Below are 19,449 nucleotides of genomic sequence, written 5' to 3'. Positions count from 1 at the left end.
GGAATACATAGAAGTCTTACTAAGCTATATACAAATATTTCATATTCATTATACTTAGTCAATGTTTCCCGCATCAGCGAAGTAATGCAAGGAAACAGACAAAAAATGGCCCAACCACTCAAATACACAATTTTTTTATTATTATCATTATTATACTTTGTTGCTGTCTCCCTCATTAGCAAGGTAGCGCAAGGGAATAGACGAAAGAATGGCCCAACCCACCCACATATACATGTATATAAATACATGTCCACACATGCACATATACGTACCTGTATATCTCAACGTATACATATATATACACACACAGACATATACATATACACACATGTACATAATTCATACTGTCTGTCCTTATTCATTCCCGTCGCCACCCCACCACACATGAAATGACAACCCCCTCCCCCAACATGTGTGCCAGGTAGCACTAGGCAAAGACAACAAAGGCTACATTCGTTCACACTCAGTCTCTAGCTGTAATGTATAATGCACCGAAACCAAAGCTCCCTTTCCACATCCAGGCCCCACAAAGCTTTCCATGGTTTACCCCAGACGCTTTACATGCCCTGGTTCAATCCATTGACAGCACGTCGACCCCGGTATGCCACATCGTTCTAATTCATTCTATTCCTTGCACGCCTTTAACCCTCCTGCATGTTGTATATACATATATAAACATAAATGCCCATACATGCACATATACATACATATACATATCAACCTATACATACATATATAAACATGTATATATTCATACGTGCTGCCTCCATCCATTCCCGTCGCTACCCCGTTACACAGGAAATAGCATCCCCCTTCAGCAAGGTAGCACCAGGAAAAGACAAAAAGGCCACATTTGTTCACACTCAGTCTCTAGCTGTCATGTGCGATGCACTGAAACCACAGCTTCCTTTCCACATCCAGGCTCCACAGACATTTCCATGGTCTACCCCATATGCTTCACATGACCTGGTTCAGTCGATGCACTGCGATGCACTGAAACCACAGCTTTCTTTCCACATCCAGGCTCCACAGACATTTCCATGGTCTACCCCATATGCTTCACATGCCCTGGTTCAGTTCAGATAGCACATTGACCCCGGTATACCAAATCATTTCAAATGACTCTATTCCTTGCATGCCTTTCACCCTCCTGTATGTTCAGGCCCCAATCTCTTGAAATCTTTTATATATGTGTGGAAGGCGAGAACATTATCTTGGAAAGCAAAAATGGGTATGTTTGAAGGAATAGTGGTTCCAACAATGTTATATGGTTGCAAGGTGTGGGCTATAAATAGAGTTGTGCAGAGGAGGGTGGATGTGTTGGAAATGAGATGTTTCAGGACAATATGTGGTGTGAGGTGGTTTGATCGAGTAAGTAATGAAAGGGTAAGAGAGATGTGTGGTAATAAAAAGAGTGTGGCTGAGATAGCAGAAGAGGGTGTTTTGAAGTGGTTTGGTCAAATGGAGAGAATGAGTGAGGAAAGATTGACCAAGAGGATATATGTGTCAGAGGTGGAGGGAACGAGGAGAAGTGGGAGACCAAACTGGAGGTGGTAAGATGGAATGAAAAAGATTTTGAGCGAACGGGGCCTGAACATGCAGGAGGGTGAAAGGCGTGCAAGGAATAGAGTGAATTGGAACGATGTGGTATACCGGGGTCGTCGTGCTGTCAATGGATTGAACCAGGGCATGTGATGCGTCTGGGGTAAACCACGGAAAGTGTTGTGGGTCCTGGATGTGGAAAGGCAGCTGTGGTTTCGGTGCATTATACATGACAGCTAAAAACTGAGTGTGAACAAATGTGGCCTTTGTTGTCTTTTACAGTTAGTCGCTGTCTCCTGTGCTAGTGAGGTAGTGCAAGGAAACAGACAAAAGAATGGCCCAACCCACCCACATACACATGTATATACATAGACGCCCACAAACGCACATATACATACTATACATTTCAACATATGCATACATATACATACACAGGCATACACATACATACACATGTACATATCCATTCTTGTTGCCTTCATCCATTCTCACTGCCACCCCACCACACATGAAATGGCAACCCCCTCCTCCAGCGCGCGCGCAATGTAGCGCTAGGAAAAGACAACAAAAGGCCACATTCATTCAGTACATTGTTTTTCTTTCATATTTGTCTGCCATTTCTATGCAACTCTCTTCAGTAAGTTCAGACCAAAGGCATGACCTAATAATCATCTACATATATTCAGAAAAATATAAGAGAAAACACGTGAACACAATGGAAGCCTTACCCAACATTAGCAATCACTTAGTGCACCTGCCTGACTGGCATAAAAAATTTGAAAGTTTTGCACATATTCTTAAAATAATGAAGGTAATTTAGATAAGTGCAAAATGGGGAAAATCTAATTAGAATGTATGAAATATCACTACATCAGTGCATAAAAATAGATATAAATTTTCAATGTTTCTCTGGTGCTTTAATCAGTGTCTTTTACATATTCCTATAAAATGTGTAAGAATGAGCATGACCAGGTTAAAGTTAATCAGCCAATAAAAGCATAGACATTATAACTATACATCTGAAAATTCAAATACTTTTAAATTTTGTAAAGTGTGAAACGCACTCTGACTGGAAGAAATAATCAGCCCCTGTACATAGATCTTTCCTAATACAAAAACAAGAAATATTGCTCATAAAACTGCTCTATTTGTAAATGTTGTAAACAAATCCATCTTGACTAATGGATTTGTTTAAAGGCAATTCTGAAGGAAGAATTCAAAGACTCATCCTTACCGGTCCTCCTATCTCTTGCACATGGATCTGGTATCCTCGAATGATCCCATGCCTATCTCTTTCATTTGGGGGTGTCCAAGTCACTTCAATGCTTGTGCTATTGATCACATCCACCTTGACATTCCGGGGTTCACCAGGAACTACATGGATGATAATACAGGTAAGATTCTGTTCATGTAAATTAAACTGATGCCTCAGACAGCATCATAAAGCTCTCTTTCCATATTCAGAGTCAGTATTATAAAATAAATCTTACATATTTTAGAAAACATTAAGAAACCTCGTCTTCACTGAAGACATGATATTTGAAATGAATATTATGGAGAAATACGTACCATAACACCAGCAGTCGTACAATCTACTTCGAGAAGAATACTGGAAGAGAATCTATCTAAAAGCTAATTATCACCATTACAACTATAAAGCTAAGCTAAAACTCATCTCCGTCAGTCATAAAGCAAGTCTAACTGAAGAATACTTGTTCCCATACAATGACCCTGTAATTTACCAAATTTTGTAGAAAGCTACCACCAGTTGTTAATGACATAAAAAAATATAAGCTACAAGCAGCTCATGAAAACATATTTGCTATCAAAATTATACGCTGCTAACATTATGCTTTAAACACTTCTACTGCAAAACGTGATCTTTCCATCAACTACAGATCAAGTCTGTTTGGATTTCTACTGAAGTCCCTAATCTACTGGGCATTTCATATCTATATACATGGGAACAATTCGTTGTCTTATTACTTTGTGTGGAACACACAGAGATAAGTAAAAATACAAAAAGTAAAATATATAAAGCTTCTGTACTTCCTCTTAAGTTATTCTTACTGCTTCTCACAGGATATATGTTATTATAACGACATTTTCATTATTAGGCCATTTTTCAGAATTCAGTTGCTATGAAATATTAATATTAGCACTTTATTTGACACACCACACCCAGTAAAGACCCTGAGACTGATATAAAATCAATTTTCTAGATCTATATAGACACTTGCATCCCTTCTGCTCCTGGTAAATGCTCCAAGGAAGGAAAAATAAATTGGGATACCTTAGCAAATTCTGGGATACCGAATAAAATATCATACTGGGATACCTTAGCAAATACTGTAATGGGATATCTTAGCAAAAGTCCTATGCTGGGATTTAATGTCTAGGGTGGGAGTCCAATAAGTATATTACCTGAATTTCCAAGGGGATTACCTGAAACTGTACTTTAAAAAATCACATCAAATACTTACATAACCTCTATAGAATAAACAGCACATTTCAAGTTGAATAGGGGATAGAATGCTGATTATTTACTTCTTGACTACAATAAAGGAGATACTATATGAGCGGAAAGACAGCCCCTTTCTTGCACGTAATCAGAGGATGAAAAAGGTAGGTGAGGATAAAGAGGAACATCACAGCTTAGTTGGGTGAGAGGAAAGGGATGACTGGTTGGCAAACAGTCACACAAAGAACAATCTATCACACCTCACAGTAATGTAACAATGCAATCTCTATGCAACTATGTGATATATTTTGTCATGTACATTTATTCTCAAAGCAAGAATGATACGAATATGTACCAATTACTGAATTCCTTCAAATCTTTGTTGCAAGTAAAAGAAAAAGCCAAGGTTGTCTTAACACATCTGTTCTTGTACAATATCAAATGCATCACTGTAATGTATCATCATGAAGTAAATGGAATAAGCTGCGTGAAATAATGGTTCAAAATACTTATCCCCTACTGAAGTTTGGTCACTCACCATTTGATGTGTGACTGACTGTTCGACAAAAAGTGCATCATCAATTGCTTCCATGTCTGGCACAAGTTAAGCATGATGTATGTATAAGATGCACATCAAAGGATTTTGGGGTTAAATACTGTGGCAAAGGGGCACATATCCTTGTCTTTCAGATATGGGCTAAGACTGTCATTCTTACCACAATAATAAGTGCCAATTAGGCATTCTCAATAAAATAAAACCTTTGCAGTGTGTATAATACCCTTATGTGCCTTACACTTCTGCCAAACATAAAAGAAATCTACATGTCCAACTTTGCAAATACCTAGTCACAAGATAATTATAGAATAAACTAAGAACACACAGGTTAATCTTATAGTTCCCACTTGGAGGGACTTATACAAAAGCTTTGGAAAAGATAGTGAATTCCATTATTGCACATTCAGTCCTAGATTCAGAAAATAATTATACATGACAATAAGAAAATGATGATTACACATTATAAACAGTGCATGAGAAAAAATTTTTCTGAAAGCATGGGCTAAGAAAAAGTCATAAAACTAGTATAAGAAAATAAAATGGAACTGCATGAAAAGTAGGAATAAAGTTGACACCACTTACTAGCACCACATCTACATAGCATTACAAACCCTGGAATACTTACGCTGCGAATTAACTGTCATTGGAAGGCAAGAGAGGAAAAAATGGAAACAATGCCATCAATAGCCTGCCAACACCCCCAACTGAGTCTGTTAACACCATCCAACATATTATTTGGCTTCAAAGTGTTAAGAAAAGGAAAGAGCTCATGCATGAAAGTAAAGACTGAGGTAACAGCAGATGGATAAAAGACAAGAGACAAAGTGGGAGAGCAGCAGTAAAAAAATAAAAAGAGTGTGGTGCTTGGTGCATGTGACAGTGAGTGTAAAGCCTTAGCAACCAAAACAGGAACAAAGCAACCAAAGGACTAGGAGAAAGATCAAAAATAGGAAAAAAAAAAAAAAAAAAAACAGAAACCAACTACACGGTGCTCAGGGTCCACACTCACAATGGCTCAGGACTAGACCACCCTACAGCAGCTACTACATAAACACCTTTATGCAGCTAACAAAGGAAATCATCTGGGAGCAACTGTGAAAGGAAAACGTTCAAGAGCAGCTACTTGAGGCAACTACAGCAATTGTTCAAATTGACCATCCTATGGCAAATGATACAATCAACAGCACCCTATTAACTGCTCTGTTATCCTCCAACAGCAGCTATTACAGAATAATTATCCTGCAGCAATTCTGAAAGGACAATATCCTTTTACAGCAGTTGAAGGAAGATGAATGTTATAGGGGTCAAGAAAGCATCATATAAAGCTTAAGGCCATTCTTCTTTAATGTTCTGAAGGGTTACAGGTGATTAAGTGCTGTAGGGTGGAGACATGTAGGGCACTGTATTGGTTGAATTTGGGTAAAGATATGCTTAGTAACATGTACTTTATATCCACTGAATCTACATGTATACCATTATCAATATTTAGCTATATTGTCAATGTCCCCTTCTATTTATAATCTTGAGTGTTCACACAATAATTATGCATAAAGATATGTTTCTACTGTTGTTTAGGTAATAAAGTTTTTACTGTAAAGCAAATCTACAAATTTTCCAGCAAACAAAATCATACACTTACTAAGCATATGACACAGAAAACAATATCTCCTGAGAGACAGAACAGCACAGAGGAATAGAAGGTTCGGTATTATGTCTCGGGTTTGTGAGCCAGCGGTGTTTACGGTGAATAGCAAGGAGAAGGGTCAAGGAACTGTTTATCTATGTTCAAGAAGGGGCAATTCTGGGGAGCAAAATACTACTTATACGTGACCTGATAAGTGGCCCACTGGGTTAATCTTGTTCTGATCAATCTGTTACAGGTCTGATCTGGGAGAGGAATGTGACTGTACTTGTGATCGAAATTTTCTACCATGTTGTAATGGGGACCATCCAAGATGTAGGGTGGAGCAAGGCTGTCCTCATGTAGGCAGGAACTGTACTTACTAATGTATCCTTGTAAGGGGCAGGGAAACAAGTGTTAGTTTAACACAGGTTCATGAAAGACTGTACAGATAGTTTTGTTGTTGGAGCTGTGATCAACTTCTACTGTGATTTCTGAAGTCTGGTTTAGTATCAATTCTGGCATTCTTTGTTTAGCAGCCATCATCAAGTAAAGAAATGAAATATTTCGTACAAAAGTACAAATACACACAAGTCCTAACTTACAGAGTTACTCATATTCCTATTTGCATAATCATAATTTGCCAGAACTTTCTTTAAAAATATATGGGAAACAGTAAGCACCCCTTGTACATACAGTATATAAAAGCATAAAACTACAAAAAAAAAATATTTACTGTATGTCCAATAAAGATGAACAAATTATATACAGTATGTAGAAACTCCATAAAAGATGATGGTAAGAATGCCAGGATCGTGTTCAGGACTCTCTGGGTCATCCGTAAATGTGGTGTGGAATATCAAATCTGTAAGTGTCTCATGCATCATTTGAGCTTCATGTGCAAATCACTACATGTGCACACATACATCTCTGTGCAGCTGTCAAGATATCTATGTATATGCCTTTATCAAGCTGACTTGCCAGTTATCTATAGGCAATGCTGGGACATACCCTCTTTTACAATTACCTAAAACCCAATGCTGTGTAGGTACTGTAGTAGTTTCTAAGGAAGCTGCTAATGACAATATAAATGAGGAGTTCCTGTTGAAAACAAATATTCAATTGTTTTCCGAGACAAAATACTCTTATGCTAAATCTTGCATTTTGAGTAATATGATATAGAGTATACTGTATGCGAACAATGAACTTATAAAAAATTTGATGTGTTATTCCAATGAATTATGTTTTGCCATAAGCACTTTAAATGCAGTATGACAAATCACTGCCTATTTGAAGTTGAGATGTTTATCTGCTTTCACTACTGGTCTGGTCTGAATTCTTCAAGAACCTGAGCATAGCCAATAATTTTATTTTATAATGCCAGTGCCCAATAATTTTGGCATCAAGATGCTATGTTCAATTTTGTAAAATCACTCAAGTTATGAACAAGAACTCAGGCCATTATGTGCTAAACCCTGACTAACTCTTCCCAGAAACCTGTCAATGTATGTCACCAAATATTTCCTTTTGCCCTTCCTTACACAGTTTGCATGTTTGATGTTGTCCTGAGGAGAAATGGGGCACAGAAGACAGTGTACAGTTGAGAGTCTGCTGGGCCATCAATGCTAACAGTCCACTATACACCTATATGGATATCCTGCTCATGGCTTCTACTACTCCTCTGGGCTTTCAACATTAATCTACAGCAAGCCACATAGGTATTTAACAAAGACTAATTAAGCCTGTTCAAGCACTGATGGCCTCAATTTCAAATTCTATTATAATCTATGTGCATTATGATTGTGCATGGTGCTCATGCAGTGAAGAAGGATAAAGTAACAGGTTGCTTAGTATCTAGAGCATGTATCTGCTGTTCATATATATCTAATGATATTAAATCCTTTATCATAAAAGCATTACTTTCAATCTAGAGTAACTCAACAAATCTTTAAGGCTGTTCACCAGTCCTGGTTTACTGTAAGATTTTGTAAAGCAGAGAAGTAATACTGGAGAATTAATCAGCAAACCCTACATCTATGAACATTCTAACATGACGTTTATTCTCAAAAAAATTTAAAATGAATATCTTCTCCAGGTCAATGTACATTCTAATATACCTAACACAGTAAAAACTTATATATTATCACATAAAATCACATGCCATACGTACCATCTTCATCAGTACGCACTAATTGAGGATCAGATTTGACCCCATCCCCTATTACTGTTCCAGCCAGCATCCATACTCGATACTCAGTCCACTTTTTCAAGTTAGTTATGGCGTATTCACGCTGACTGGGATCAGAAATTGTGATGACTGAAGCATCAGAGTCTGGCCTTGAATTGTTGACAAACATGAGCTTGTAGTAAGTGATATCTCCATGCTGCTTATCTAATGGCGGAGGCTGCCATTCCACCCTAATACTCTCAGAGTCCTCAGCAATAGCACGAATTTCACTAGGTGGAGCACCAGGGGCTGTAGGGTTGCCAGAAAATACATTAACATCACTCTAATTGAAATTTATGTCAATAGTACATGCAATATCTCTCTCTTTACACTAATGTATTAACATATAATACAGTAAGGTACTATAGGAGTCGAGAAGATGTAAAGGATCATTGTATTTACTGACTTTATCAGAAACTATAAGTAGAGTTTTCCTAAAGTCAGCTTTACTTGAGAAATCTTTGTGATTTTGTTTGAAATATCCAGCTTTCAAATCAATGGAATCTGAAATACTGAGGTTTTATGTCATTTGTGAGACAAGAGTTTGGTGTCAGATCCATTGGTATCAAATACAGGTGTTCAGTAATAAGTTTCCATAAGGACCATATTTAGTAAACTTGGGTAAAAACAATTCAGTAGTTCTGATCACCTGAATTAAAGAACTGATTAGTATTTAATCTACTTATCTGTTAAATGTAGAAAATGTTAATTACTATATTTACAGAGTTATACACAAGAAACACAGATATTTATGTTTGTGCTTGTATCTTTACTATCAATGAAAATAAAATAACTCTCCAAGATAAAACTAAAAGTAAAAGATATGAAAACATCACTCACTGTGTTGTTCAGTACGGACAGAAATAGGTGCAGTAGCAGCTCCTTCTCCTCTTTGTGACCTGGCTGCTAACCACAAGTTGTACACAGTGTTGGGTTGAAGGTTTTCCAAGGTGTAGCTCTCACCCTCTGGTATGTTGCGCTGCTCCTGTTTCTGAACACTGATGCATTAGTACTCAAGGAAATGAGTGCAAAAAGAAGTATATATGAAGTGTGCACATATATGTAGATTCTTTAAAAATCTTAACTTATGCAGTCTAAATAATGCACCACAGATTGGAAATAAAAAATCCCTAATACTCTGAGAACTCTTTCATTTCACAACTATAGAAAAGCCAAACTCAATACCCAGTCACATGTAGCCTTCATGTTTGGTAAATCATCACTCCAATCTTTTTTTTAAATACACATACAATTACATACTAGAGTTGGCAGACATGCCTTGTAGAAAATGCAACAAATATGTGGGGTAAATGGGAAATTAAATGCAGTGAGTACGGCCAGTGTGTGAACAAGAAGGGAGGAGGATTAGTAGGTCCCAGTGAAGGTGGGCCTGCATCAAGGATGTGTGATGTCATGACGGTTGTTTAATAATCACAGGATTTAACTCTCTTAACTCATTGAAGGTCCCTAAAATCTAGCTGCCTCTTTGGATAAAGCATCCGTTGCTTTGTTGTGTTTGCCTCACACACTGTTATCCTAAGGTCTTTCAAATTTTCTGAAATGTAATGGTGTACATTTCTTCACTTCCCACATAATGGAGCAATTAGAACTTTTTACAATCAAAAGATAGATCATTTTCAAGGGCTCACTGGAAAACTTGGTCTAAGTCTATCTGCAGTTTCTTGAGGTCTAACATTAAGAAGTTTTCATACTTATTCTAGTCCTATCTGCAAAGGATGAAAAATGAACTTGTTGTTCATATCTGCATCTAAGGGAGATATCAGGATGTGAAACAATGGAAGTACAAGTACAGTTTCTTGAAAAATAAATTATTTACCTTAAAGGCATTGGAGGCAGTCATTTCATTTACAGCATGCTGTAATATGTTTGTTGAAAAACAAGTTGTATACCCATTTTCCTACTTTTCTAGTCATTCCCACTTAATGCCTTTTGTGCATATGAGACAATGGTCAAAATTTTCAAAGGCATTTTGTCTGTTATTCAGCACTTATACTATACATCTATCTTGTAATGAACAAGCAACTGAAAGAGGCACTATCTTTCTGCACTGACTCCAGAAGGTCAGTCCAATTACATCTTAGGACACTTAAAATTTCTTTTAACAGTGTGCAGTGTCACTGCTATCAGTTAATTGTATTCTGGGAATGTCTTGCTTTCACCTTTGTGAAGCAGGGCTAAGCAAGTTGCCCATCTTTCTATATGATGTTTAGTTCCCATGATAATGGTATTTTGCATTTCTTCAGGACAAAATTTCAGGAGTCAGGTAGGACAACAAAATGCATGAGCTTGCCATCAATGGCCCTCTCAGAGTCCTTGAAGAATGCTCATGGAACCCCAGTTGAGAAACGCTACTCTGACAGTCCTAATCTTCACACAAATACTTATCTACCTCTGAATGCTTCATTCATTTTCCTTTTAATCTCTCTTACCATATCAAAATCTAAGCTTTATATCCAGCATTTAGCAAAGCTAAAGTGTTTACAAGACTTTTGTATTATATTGGTTAACACTTCTTTTAATAAAACTTCTCTGGTCAACAATGAGGTATGCATTTTTTTCTTGTCCTCCTTCTCTACCTTCATCTTACTACTCTATACATTCATTTCAAGCTTATCTACATCCATCAAATTCTTCATTCTGGAAATGATCTTACCTCTTCTGACTGGAGGATAACACCAACCATAAATACATCTTATTACTGTGAAATTGTGGTTAAACATTCTAAACCTCACCATAAAACAAGACATTCAGTTTAATTTTGTATATCAAAGTATGGACAATCATACCAAAATATTTTTCCATACACAGACAGCTGCTATTGTGGTCATAAACTGTCTTTACCAAGCCATAACTAGCTGAATATAATGGGGTCAAAAACTTGAAGTACTCTGATGTAATCAAATGAGCTTCTAATGCTGTCTAAGAAGCTTTTGCCCACCTGTGTAGTGGAATCATTCCAGTAAAGCTCATAGGATATGATGTTCTCCCCCTGATGAGATGGCCGTGTCCAGCTCAGTTCAATAGATGTAGCAGTCACACGAGATGGGTGAAGATTGGTCGGTTGACTAGGAACTAAGATGGAGTAATGATTAGCAGTGTTTTCTTGATTCCACATTAATGCTTTTAAAATGCATAAACAAAAGAATATTTACAGCATCTCAAAGCAATCAATTCAGTACAGTCACTTTTTTCTAAATTCTATATTTACCAGAAAATATATAAACCTACAGCCATGTTATGTCACAATTTGTATTTCATTTTTCATACATATTCGCCATTACCCACATTAGCAAGGTAGCATCTAACAGAGGAATAAGCCTTACAAATTTGATGTTGAAATAAGATGAAGAGTTTTTGAATTCTTCTGTGAATTAATTATATATACAAAGATAATGACAGTAATGTAGCATCTTTCATATCTAATCCTGTTTCAGTACAAATCTCAACCTGTATTTAACAACAAATATGCTTGTTTTAAAATAATTCTCATTCTCTAGCAAAATAAAAACTTGTGAATATACACAACAACAAAAGTACAGTATTTAGGAAACAATAAGTACTACCCTACTACAAAATGGTAAAGGGCTAATGAAAAAGATAGATGAACAGTACCACATCTATATGTATTTGATAGCTTTAACAACATTTACCTCCTTGCTGTGTCTTGACTTTGACAGGTAGCGAGAGAGGTCCGGGACCAATACCAGTATAAGCCTGCACACGTACGGTGTAAATAGTGTGAGGAGTTAGGTCACTGATTGTAGTGAGCTTATTATCTTGTACAGGCTGACTCTTCCACGACTGGATTGGTAGTGATGGGTTGGTGGTATAGTATAACTTGTAGCCCTAGAAGCAATGAAAAGGAAGTATTTGCTGAGTCATTCAGAGAAAAATAGCTACACTTTACTCCTACAATATTACAGTAATATGATATCTATCTGTTAGAAACACATGATTGGGTAAACTCTTATAATACTACTGGGAAGAATAAGTGTTCTCCCATAACAATGCTGTTATCTATGAACAACTACAAGTGGAACCCAAGTTATGAGCTTAATTTCAGTGATTTTTGTCTAACAGAATAGTATAGTGTTCATTTCCATGATACAACATAAATTAAAAATAAATGTGGTTCACTGTAAGGAATATATGTGATAAATAGAAACATTATAGCTACAGGAAAGCAAAACGGAAAGAAAGAATGGATAATACTACATACTGTATAATATTTGCTATGATTTGCTATGAATAACAGTTGATGCTTTCTTGCAGAAAGGATAATGTACAGTCCTGTAATTTGACACAAGGAATATTGAAAATTTGTAATGATAAATTACGAAAAATGTACAGTATCATCTTATTTTGACAGTATCTTCAGAGATTTTCTTCATCTCATGGATATTGTGAAAATTTGGGACAATGTAAAAATCAAGCATCAATAAGCACTATGACAGACATTTAGCACTACTCAGAAGACACAAAATCCTGCAAAAAAGCTAAAGTGATAGATGTCATTACCTAAATCATGACCACTGTAATTTCAAGATAAGAGGGTTCAACAAGTGTAGAACTACCTCCTCAGGCAGTAAAAATGAGTAATTTCACACATACACACACACACACACACACATAGGTCATAAGGGTAGTGAAATGAAGCAAGATTACATATACTTACAAGGGACTGAGACAGACTCCAAAGTTGGTTTGATACACGGTTTAATGAAATTCAACCCAAGAAAGTGTAAAATATTGAGAATGAGACACAGGGTAAGAAGACCTCAATATGATTATCATCTGGGAGGAAATAAGCTTCAGGATTCTATGTGTAAGAAGGACTTAGGTGTTGACATCAACTCTAACCTGTCATCAAAGTCCCACATTAGGTAAATAGTACAGGAGACAAACTATTATCACAAATATTAAAATAAGTTGCAAGTACATATATGGTTAAGGAAATATCTGACATGCTGTTCATATACTACATAAGGCTGAAACTAGAATTTCTTTCTCGTTTGGTCACCGCATATGTTGAAGCAAGTTCTGGATGCACTGTCACTGTCTGGATACGTTGACTGATTTTAAATTTTGCCATGGGAGGTGAAACACAAGAGGATACAGAGTGCATTGGTCAAACTGATGTAATTCAAAGGATTCTAAAATGCACAACCTTTATTACTACAAGTGAACTAATAAATCACATGAGCAACCTTTAAGGGTTGTTATCTTGATTACATTGTTTTCCATTACAAGATTACCAGATTTATGGTTTTTGTATCTATCTATCTGTATCTTTGATGCCCCTTCCCTTCTTTGTTATGGTATCTGACATTTTGCTTAAGTACCCTTTCAATATTCTCTCATTTGTTTCATAGGAAGAGCTCATTAGGATTTGTAGAACATGTATATGATGAAGATATTCTTGGGTTCATTATCTGCTCTTGTTTGGTGGGCTTGGAGAGAAATTATCTAACTTTACTCTCAACAAAACTGTGTGAGTAACCAGTGCTGACAAATGCTTGCTGGATCCTGTTAATTTTTAGGTGGAATATAAACTAATCTGAAGAGTAACTGTAGCTTTATCTCAAATATGCCTTTATTATTCCATTTACTTTTAGGGAGTTCCAACTTTCCTTCAACTTGAGCTTGGTCTCTTCTCCAGACCAGCTGGATCTGATCCTTCTGGCAAAGAATGTAGGGACCAGTTTAAGTATTGTCTAAAGCAGTGGTCTTCAACCTTTTACCTATGATTACCCACTTATATTTCCAAAGGTAACAGCGACCACGAATAAAACAACTTGTTTATGATTAAATATATCATAAAATCAGAAAACTAAGGTCTTAGATAAGTTATGCAACTATGTTAACACCTAGATGAACAAAACTCAAAACTTTCAAAATACATTATGCATTGATGCTTAAAAGCTTTAGACTTTGGCATTAGAAGAGATATGTTTGATAGCTGTGGAAAATATCATTGGCTTCATGAGCCAAGGAAAATACTTGGCAACCTCTTGGTTGAGAACAGCTGGTCTAAAAAAACAGTCTTGACCTATACCAGCATCGAAACTTGAAGAAATTTAATCCATTACCGAGATCTTCAGATCTAGCTACAGAGTCTGAGGCCTAATGAGAAAAATGTACAGGTGTAGCCACTTTCCAATAAGTTCTAAAGCACTCTTTACACCAATCTCGATCCATCAGAAGCACACATTTCTTGTTGCAACACTTACAACAATCCTCTTTCCTCTCAGGATTGTCAGTGGAAACCCTAAGAGGTAACCAATGACAGTATGAACAGGTCACTCCAACACCTCTGTTGCTTCCAAGTTGAAAATCAGTGATTAAGCAAATCAGCCTGCCTTTAATTTGCCACTGCAGGAAAATCTTCAAGCTATGACATTAACATCACATGAGATACTTAGTAAGGTTCAGAGGGCTGAAATTAGCTTAGTAAAAGTCTGAAGAACTAAGCTTAGCATAGAAGTCATCACTCTGAATGGTCTGGCTTCTCTGCCTGCTTGAAGAGCAAAGAACTTCCCAAACCTAGGATGAACTGTCATATACCTTCAAATCCTCACACTTCTCTGCATGATATTCTACTTCCACTGTGATCTTTTTGAACTTTCGTACCTATATTTACTCTGCTTATTAACAAACAAAAGATTTTACACCATAATAGAATAAGACAAATGCTAAACACAAACTAAATAGGCTGGCTAATCAAAACAAATACATTTGCAATCTAAGGTCGCTACCATATCATGGCAGATGATGCCTGTGTTGTTGATGCACTAGTCTCAAGACACAACAAATTATGATTTCTGTGATAGAAAAACCACTATTAAAAAACAATATTCCCTAACTGACACCAACAAAGGCCAGAGACAAATGTGAAAACACTGAAAGCTGTCATCAAGCCATGATCAGCAGGTCTTTACAGCACTAACAAGCAAATGGAATTAAATAAGGATGGATAATGGCTTAGTGTCACCTAACCTCAGCACCATAATGTCATGGCTGTAAACATTTTATGACGGGTGAAGGAATGAATACCTATGGATACTCCTGCGGGTAACATATTGTAACTCCCCATCTTTGGTGTTCAGGCCCTGTATATACATGAGAAATGATGAATAAAGATCAAAACAGTAGTAAAACCTACAAGCAATGATACAGTAAAAATAAAATATAAAAATGAAAACGAAAATAACTAAGGAAAATAAATACTATATCATATCTTTATTGCCAAAATCTACCAGAGACTCACCGTGATTTGTCCATTGGGAGTTTCAGGTTCATCCCACTGGATGACCATAGTGGAGGATGATAGAGGGCGTACATGAACATTTCTTGGTGCACTTCCAGGCTCTGTGAAAGAAAAACTAGATATCAGTTGTGGATTAAGTATCCTAAACCTGTTGTACTGTATAACTGTAGAACTAAATTCTGTACTGGATAACTTCAGTATTTTCCACTCATTTCCTATATTTGAAGAGTGTGGGTTATATCTGGAACATTATAATGCACTCCAAGTACAGTCAACAACAGCAGCACTTTCTTTTACATTAATTTTACAAAATACCCTTTTACAGGGACTCACATTTTCTTCAATACTAAGTATTTTATGGGTCAGTTATATAAAGTCAGGAAAAACTTTCAATAATTCCCTTGGGTAATATCCCTCCTACCAGTCTTAAAAAACTGCATCCTGAAATGCTAGTGATATTCAAGAGGCTATAATCATTGAGTTTAAAAATGCAGCTTTGTAAATGAATATGTGCATAACGGAAGATCGATGCTACTTGAGTATATATATATATATATATATATATATATATATATTCCCTGGGGATAGGGGAGAAAGAATACTTCCCATGTATTCCCTGCGTGTCGTAGAAGGCGACTAAAAGGGAAGGGAGCGGGGGGCTGGAAATCCTCCCCTCTTGTTTTTTTTTTTTTTTTTTCCCAAAAGAAGGAACAGAGAAGAGGGCCAGGTGAGGATATTCCCTCAAAGGCCCAGTCCTCTGTTCTTAACGCTACCTCACTATCGCGGGAAATGGCGAATAGTATGAAAAAAAAAAAAAATATATATATATATATATATATATATATATAACAGTAGTCTTTATAGTCTGACAGCTAAATTTGTGGATAACAAAATAAATACGCATATCAAGTCTACTGCTTAACACTTCATAAATACTCATGAGGATTTGATCTTGTTCTCACAGCTTAATACCAGTTGTCCCTTCATCCCATAATCATCAGTCAAAATCATCTGTACATTCTGCAACCTTTTAAGGTTAAGAACAGCAAACAGTATTCTTCTTTACTCATACACAGGTGTGAATACAATTCTGTGAACATCTGTGACTTTTAAATATTCAATATGGTAACATACTCCAAGAAAATGATCTCAGCAATGACAGTAATGCAAGGAAGAGCCACTTTCTTCCTCTTATTGCTTCAAGTAAGCAAAATTATGTTTCAATAAAATTTGGGTAGGTTCATACTGGTTCATAAGGTCATCTTGTGCCATGGAAACCTAGTTTAAACAGTTTTCTGCTCTTTATGCTATGACTTTGATAAAAATCTTTGGACTTTACCAACTTTCTGTGAGTGTGTGTGTTAATAATAAATAAATGAATACATAAATAAAGAACAGTTTATTGAATTTAGGCAGCCATTCAAATGAAAATACACAGATGAGGTATTATAGATATTACAGAACTAGGAGGCCATAATGGTGACTACTTAACTAACATAAAGGAGCTTTACATCAAGGTGTGTGTGCGTGTGTGTGTTATCAGGTTCTGTCTGCATGAGGTTACGCCAGAGTGAAAAGTCACCTTTGGCATGGCTGTATCATCAGAAGTACGGAACTGTCAAAGAACTTTTCTGCATGAGAGTCCCATCATTTTTCTTCATCTGGAAACACTTGTCTTGGAACTGCAGGAGCTCCTAAAAAGCAAGTTCTGTATCCCTTTCAGGAGGCTCCTGCAGCTTTGACACTGCTCCAATCAGTTGCTTGACTATCTGATCATGTCAATAATAAGGCCATTACTTGGTGTACCAGATAAAATCTACAATACTGGAAAGCTTATATATATAATTCTAACCAAAACATATTAGGAATGGAATTTAAAAATTTTAAATTGTGAAATATAATTCCAAGACTTCTTGGTTTTAACGATAGTTACGTTCTTGAAAATGGTTGCAGAAATCAAAAACATATATATCAAGTAGTGTAAGTAATGGAGATTAAGGGATCCAATGTAATTAAGACAGTATTGAATATTACACCAGTCAAAATTAAAGTATGCATGTACCAGGAAATATAAATACTATAATATACATACTGCACGAGGAATTCTATTTACAAAAAAGACTATAAATTTTGAATCCCTGTAGTTTTCATATATATATATATATATATATATATATATATATATATATATATATATTTTTTTTTTTTTTTTTTTTTTTTTTTTTTTATACTTTGTCGCTGTCTCCCGCGTTTGCGAGGTAGCGCAAGGAAACAGACGAAAGAAATGGCCCAACCCCCCCCCCCATACACATGTACATACACACGTCCACACACGCAAATATTCATACCTACACAGCTTTCCATGGTTTACCCCAGACGCTTCACATGCCTTGATTCAATCCACTGACAGCACGTCAACCCCTGTATACCACATCGCTCCAATTCACTCTATTCCTTGCCCTCCTTTCACCCTCCTGCATGTTCAGGCCCCGATCACACAAAATCCTTTTCACTCCATCTTTCCACCTCCAATTTGGTCTCCCTCTTCTCCTCGTTCCCTCCACCTCCGACACATATATCCTCTTGGTCAATCTTTCCTCACTCATTCTCTCCATGTGCCCAAACCACTTCAAAACACCCTCTTCTGCTCTCTCAACCACGCTCTTTTTATTTCCACACATCTCTCTTACCCTTACGTTACTTACTCGATCAAACCACCTCACACCACACATTGTCCTCAAACATCTCATTTCCAGCACATCCATCCTCCTACGCACAACTCTATCCATAGCCCACGCCTCGCAACCATACAACATTGTTGGAACTACTATTCCTTCAAACATACCCATTTTTGCTTTCCGGGATAATGTTCTCGACTTCCACACATTTTTCAAGGCTCCCAAAATTTTCGCCCCCTCCCCCACCCTATGATCCACTTCCGCTTCCATGGTTCCATCCGCTGACAGATCCACTCCCAGATATCTAAAACACTTCACTTCCTCCAGCATCTCACCATTCAAACTCACCTCCCAATTGACTTGACCCTCAACCCTACTGTACCTAATAACCTTGCTCTTATTGACATTTACTCTTAACTTTCTTCTTCCACACACTTTACCAAACTCCGTCACCAGCTTCTGCAGTTTCTCACATGAATCCGCCACCAGCGCTGTATCATCAGCGAACAACAACTGACTCACTTCCCAAGCTCTCTCATCCCCAACAGACTTCATACTTGCCCCTCTTTCCAAAACTCTTGCATTTACCTCCCTAACAACCCCATCCATAAACAAATTAAACAACCATGGAGACATCACACACCCCTGCCGCAAACCTACATTCACTGAGAACCAATCACTTTCCTCTCTTCCTACACGTACACATGCCTTACATCCTCGATAAAAACTTTTCACTGCTTCTAACAACTTTCCTCCACACCATATATTCTTAATACCTTCCACAGAGCATCTCTATCAACTCTATCATATGCCTTCTCCAGATCCATAAATGCTACATACAAATCCATTTGCTTTTCTAAGTATTTCTCACATACATTCTTCAAAGCAAACACCTGATCCACACATCCTCTACCACTTCTGAAACCACACTGCTCTTCCCCAATCTGATGCTCTGTACATGCCTTCACCCTCTCAATCAATACCCTCCCATATAATTTACCAGGAATACTCAACAAACTTATACCTCTGTAATTTGAGCACTCACTCTTATCCCCTTTGCCTTTGTACAATGGCAC

General features: G+C 36.9%; 1 protein-coding gene across 1 annotated transcript in view; it reads right to left on the bottom strand.

Moving 5' to 3' along the window:
* The window catches only part of Lar (tyrosine-protein phosphatase Lar), a 704,213-nt gene that overhangs the window by 65,083 nt on the left and 619,681 nt on the right, over positions 1 to 19,449 (bottom strand). The window contains exons 9-14 of the mRNA XM_071659561.1: positions 15,696 to 15,796; positions 12,079 to 12,274; positions 11,367 to 11,500; positions 9,248 to 9,398; positions 8,351 to 8,656; positions 2,777 to 2,916 (exon numbers count right to left, since the gene is read on the bottom strand). Coding sequence (XP_071515662.1) covers positions 2,777 to 2,916; positions 8,351 to 8,656; positions 9,248 to 9,398; positions 11,367 to 11,500; positions 12,079 to 12,274; positions 15,696 to 15,796 — 1,028 coding nt within the window. The remainder of the gene's footprint in view (positions 1 to 2,776; positions 2,917 to 8,350; positions 8,657 to 9,247; positions 9,399 to 11,366; positions 11,501 to 12,078; positions 12,275 to 15,695; positions 15,797 to 19,449) is intronic.

This window comes from Panulirus ornatus, chromosome 68, assembly GCF_036320965.1.
Source record: "Panulirus ornatus isolate Po-2019 chromosome 68, ASM3632096v1, whole genome shotgun sequence".
Taxonomy (NCBI): Eukaryota; Metazoa; Arthropoda; class Malacostraca; order Decapoda; family Palinuridae; genus Panulirus; species Panulirus ornatus.
The sequence above is the reverse complement of the archived record's forward strand: the minus strand, read 5'-3'. Positions and strand labels throughout refer to the sequence as shown.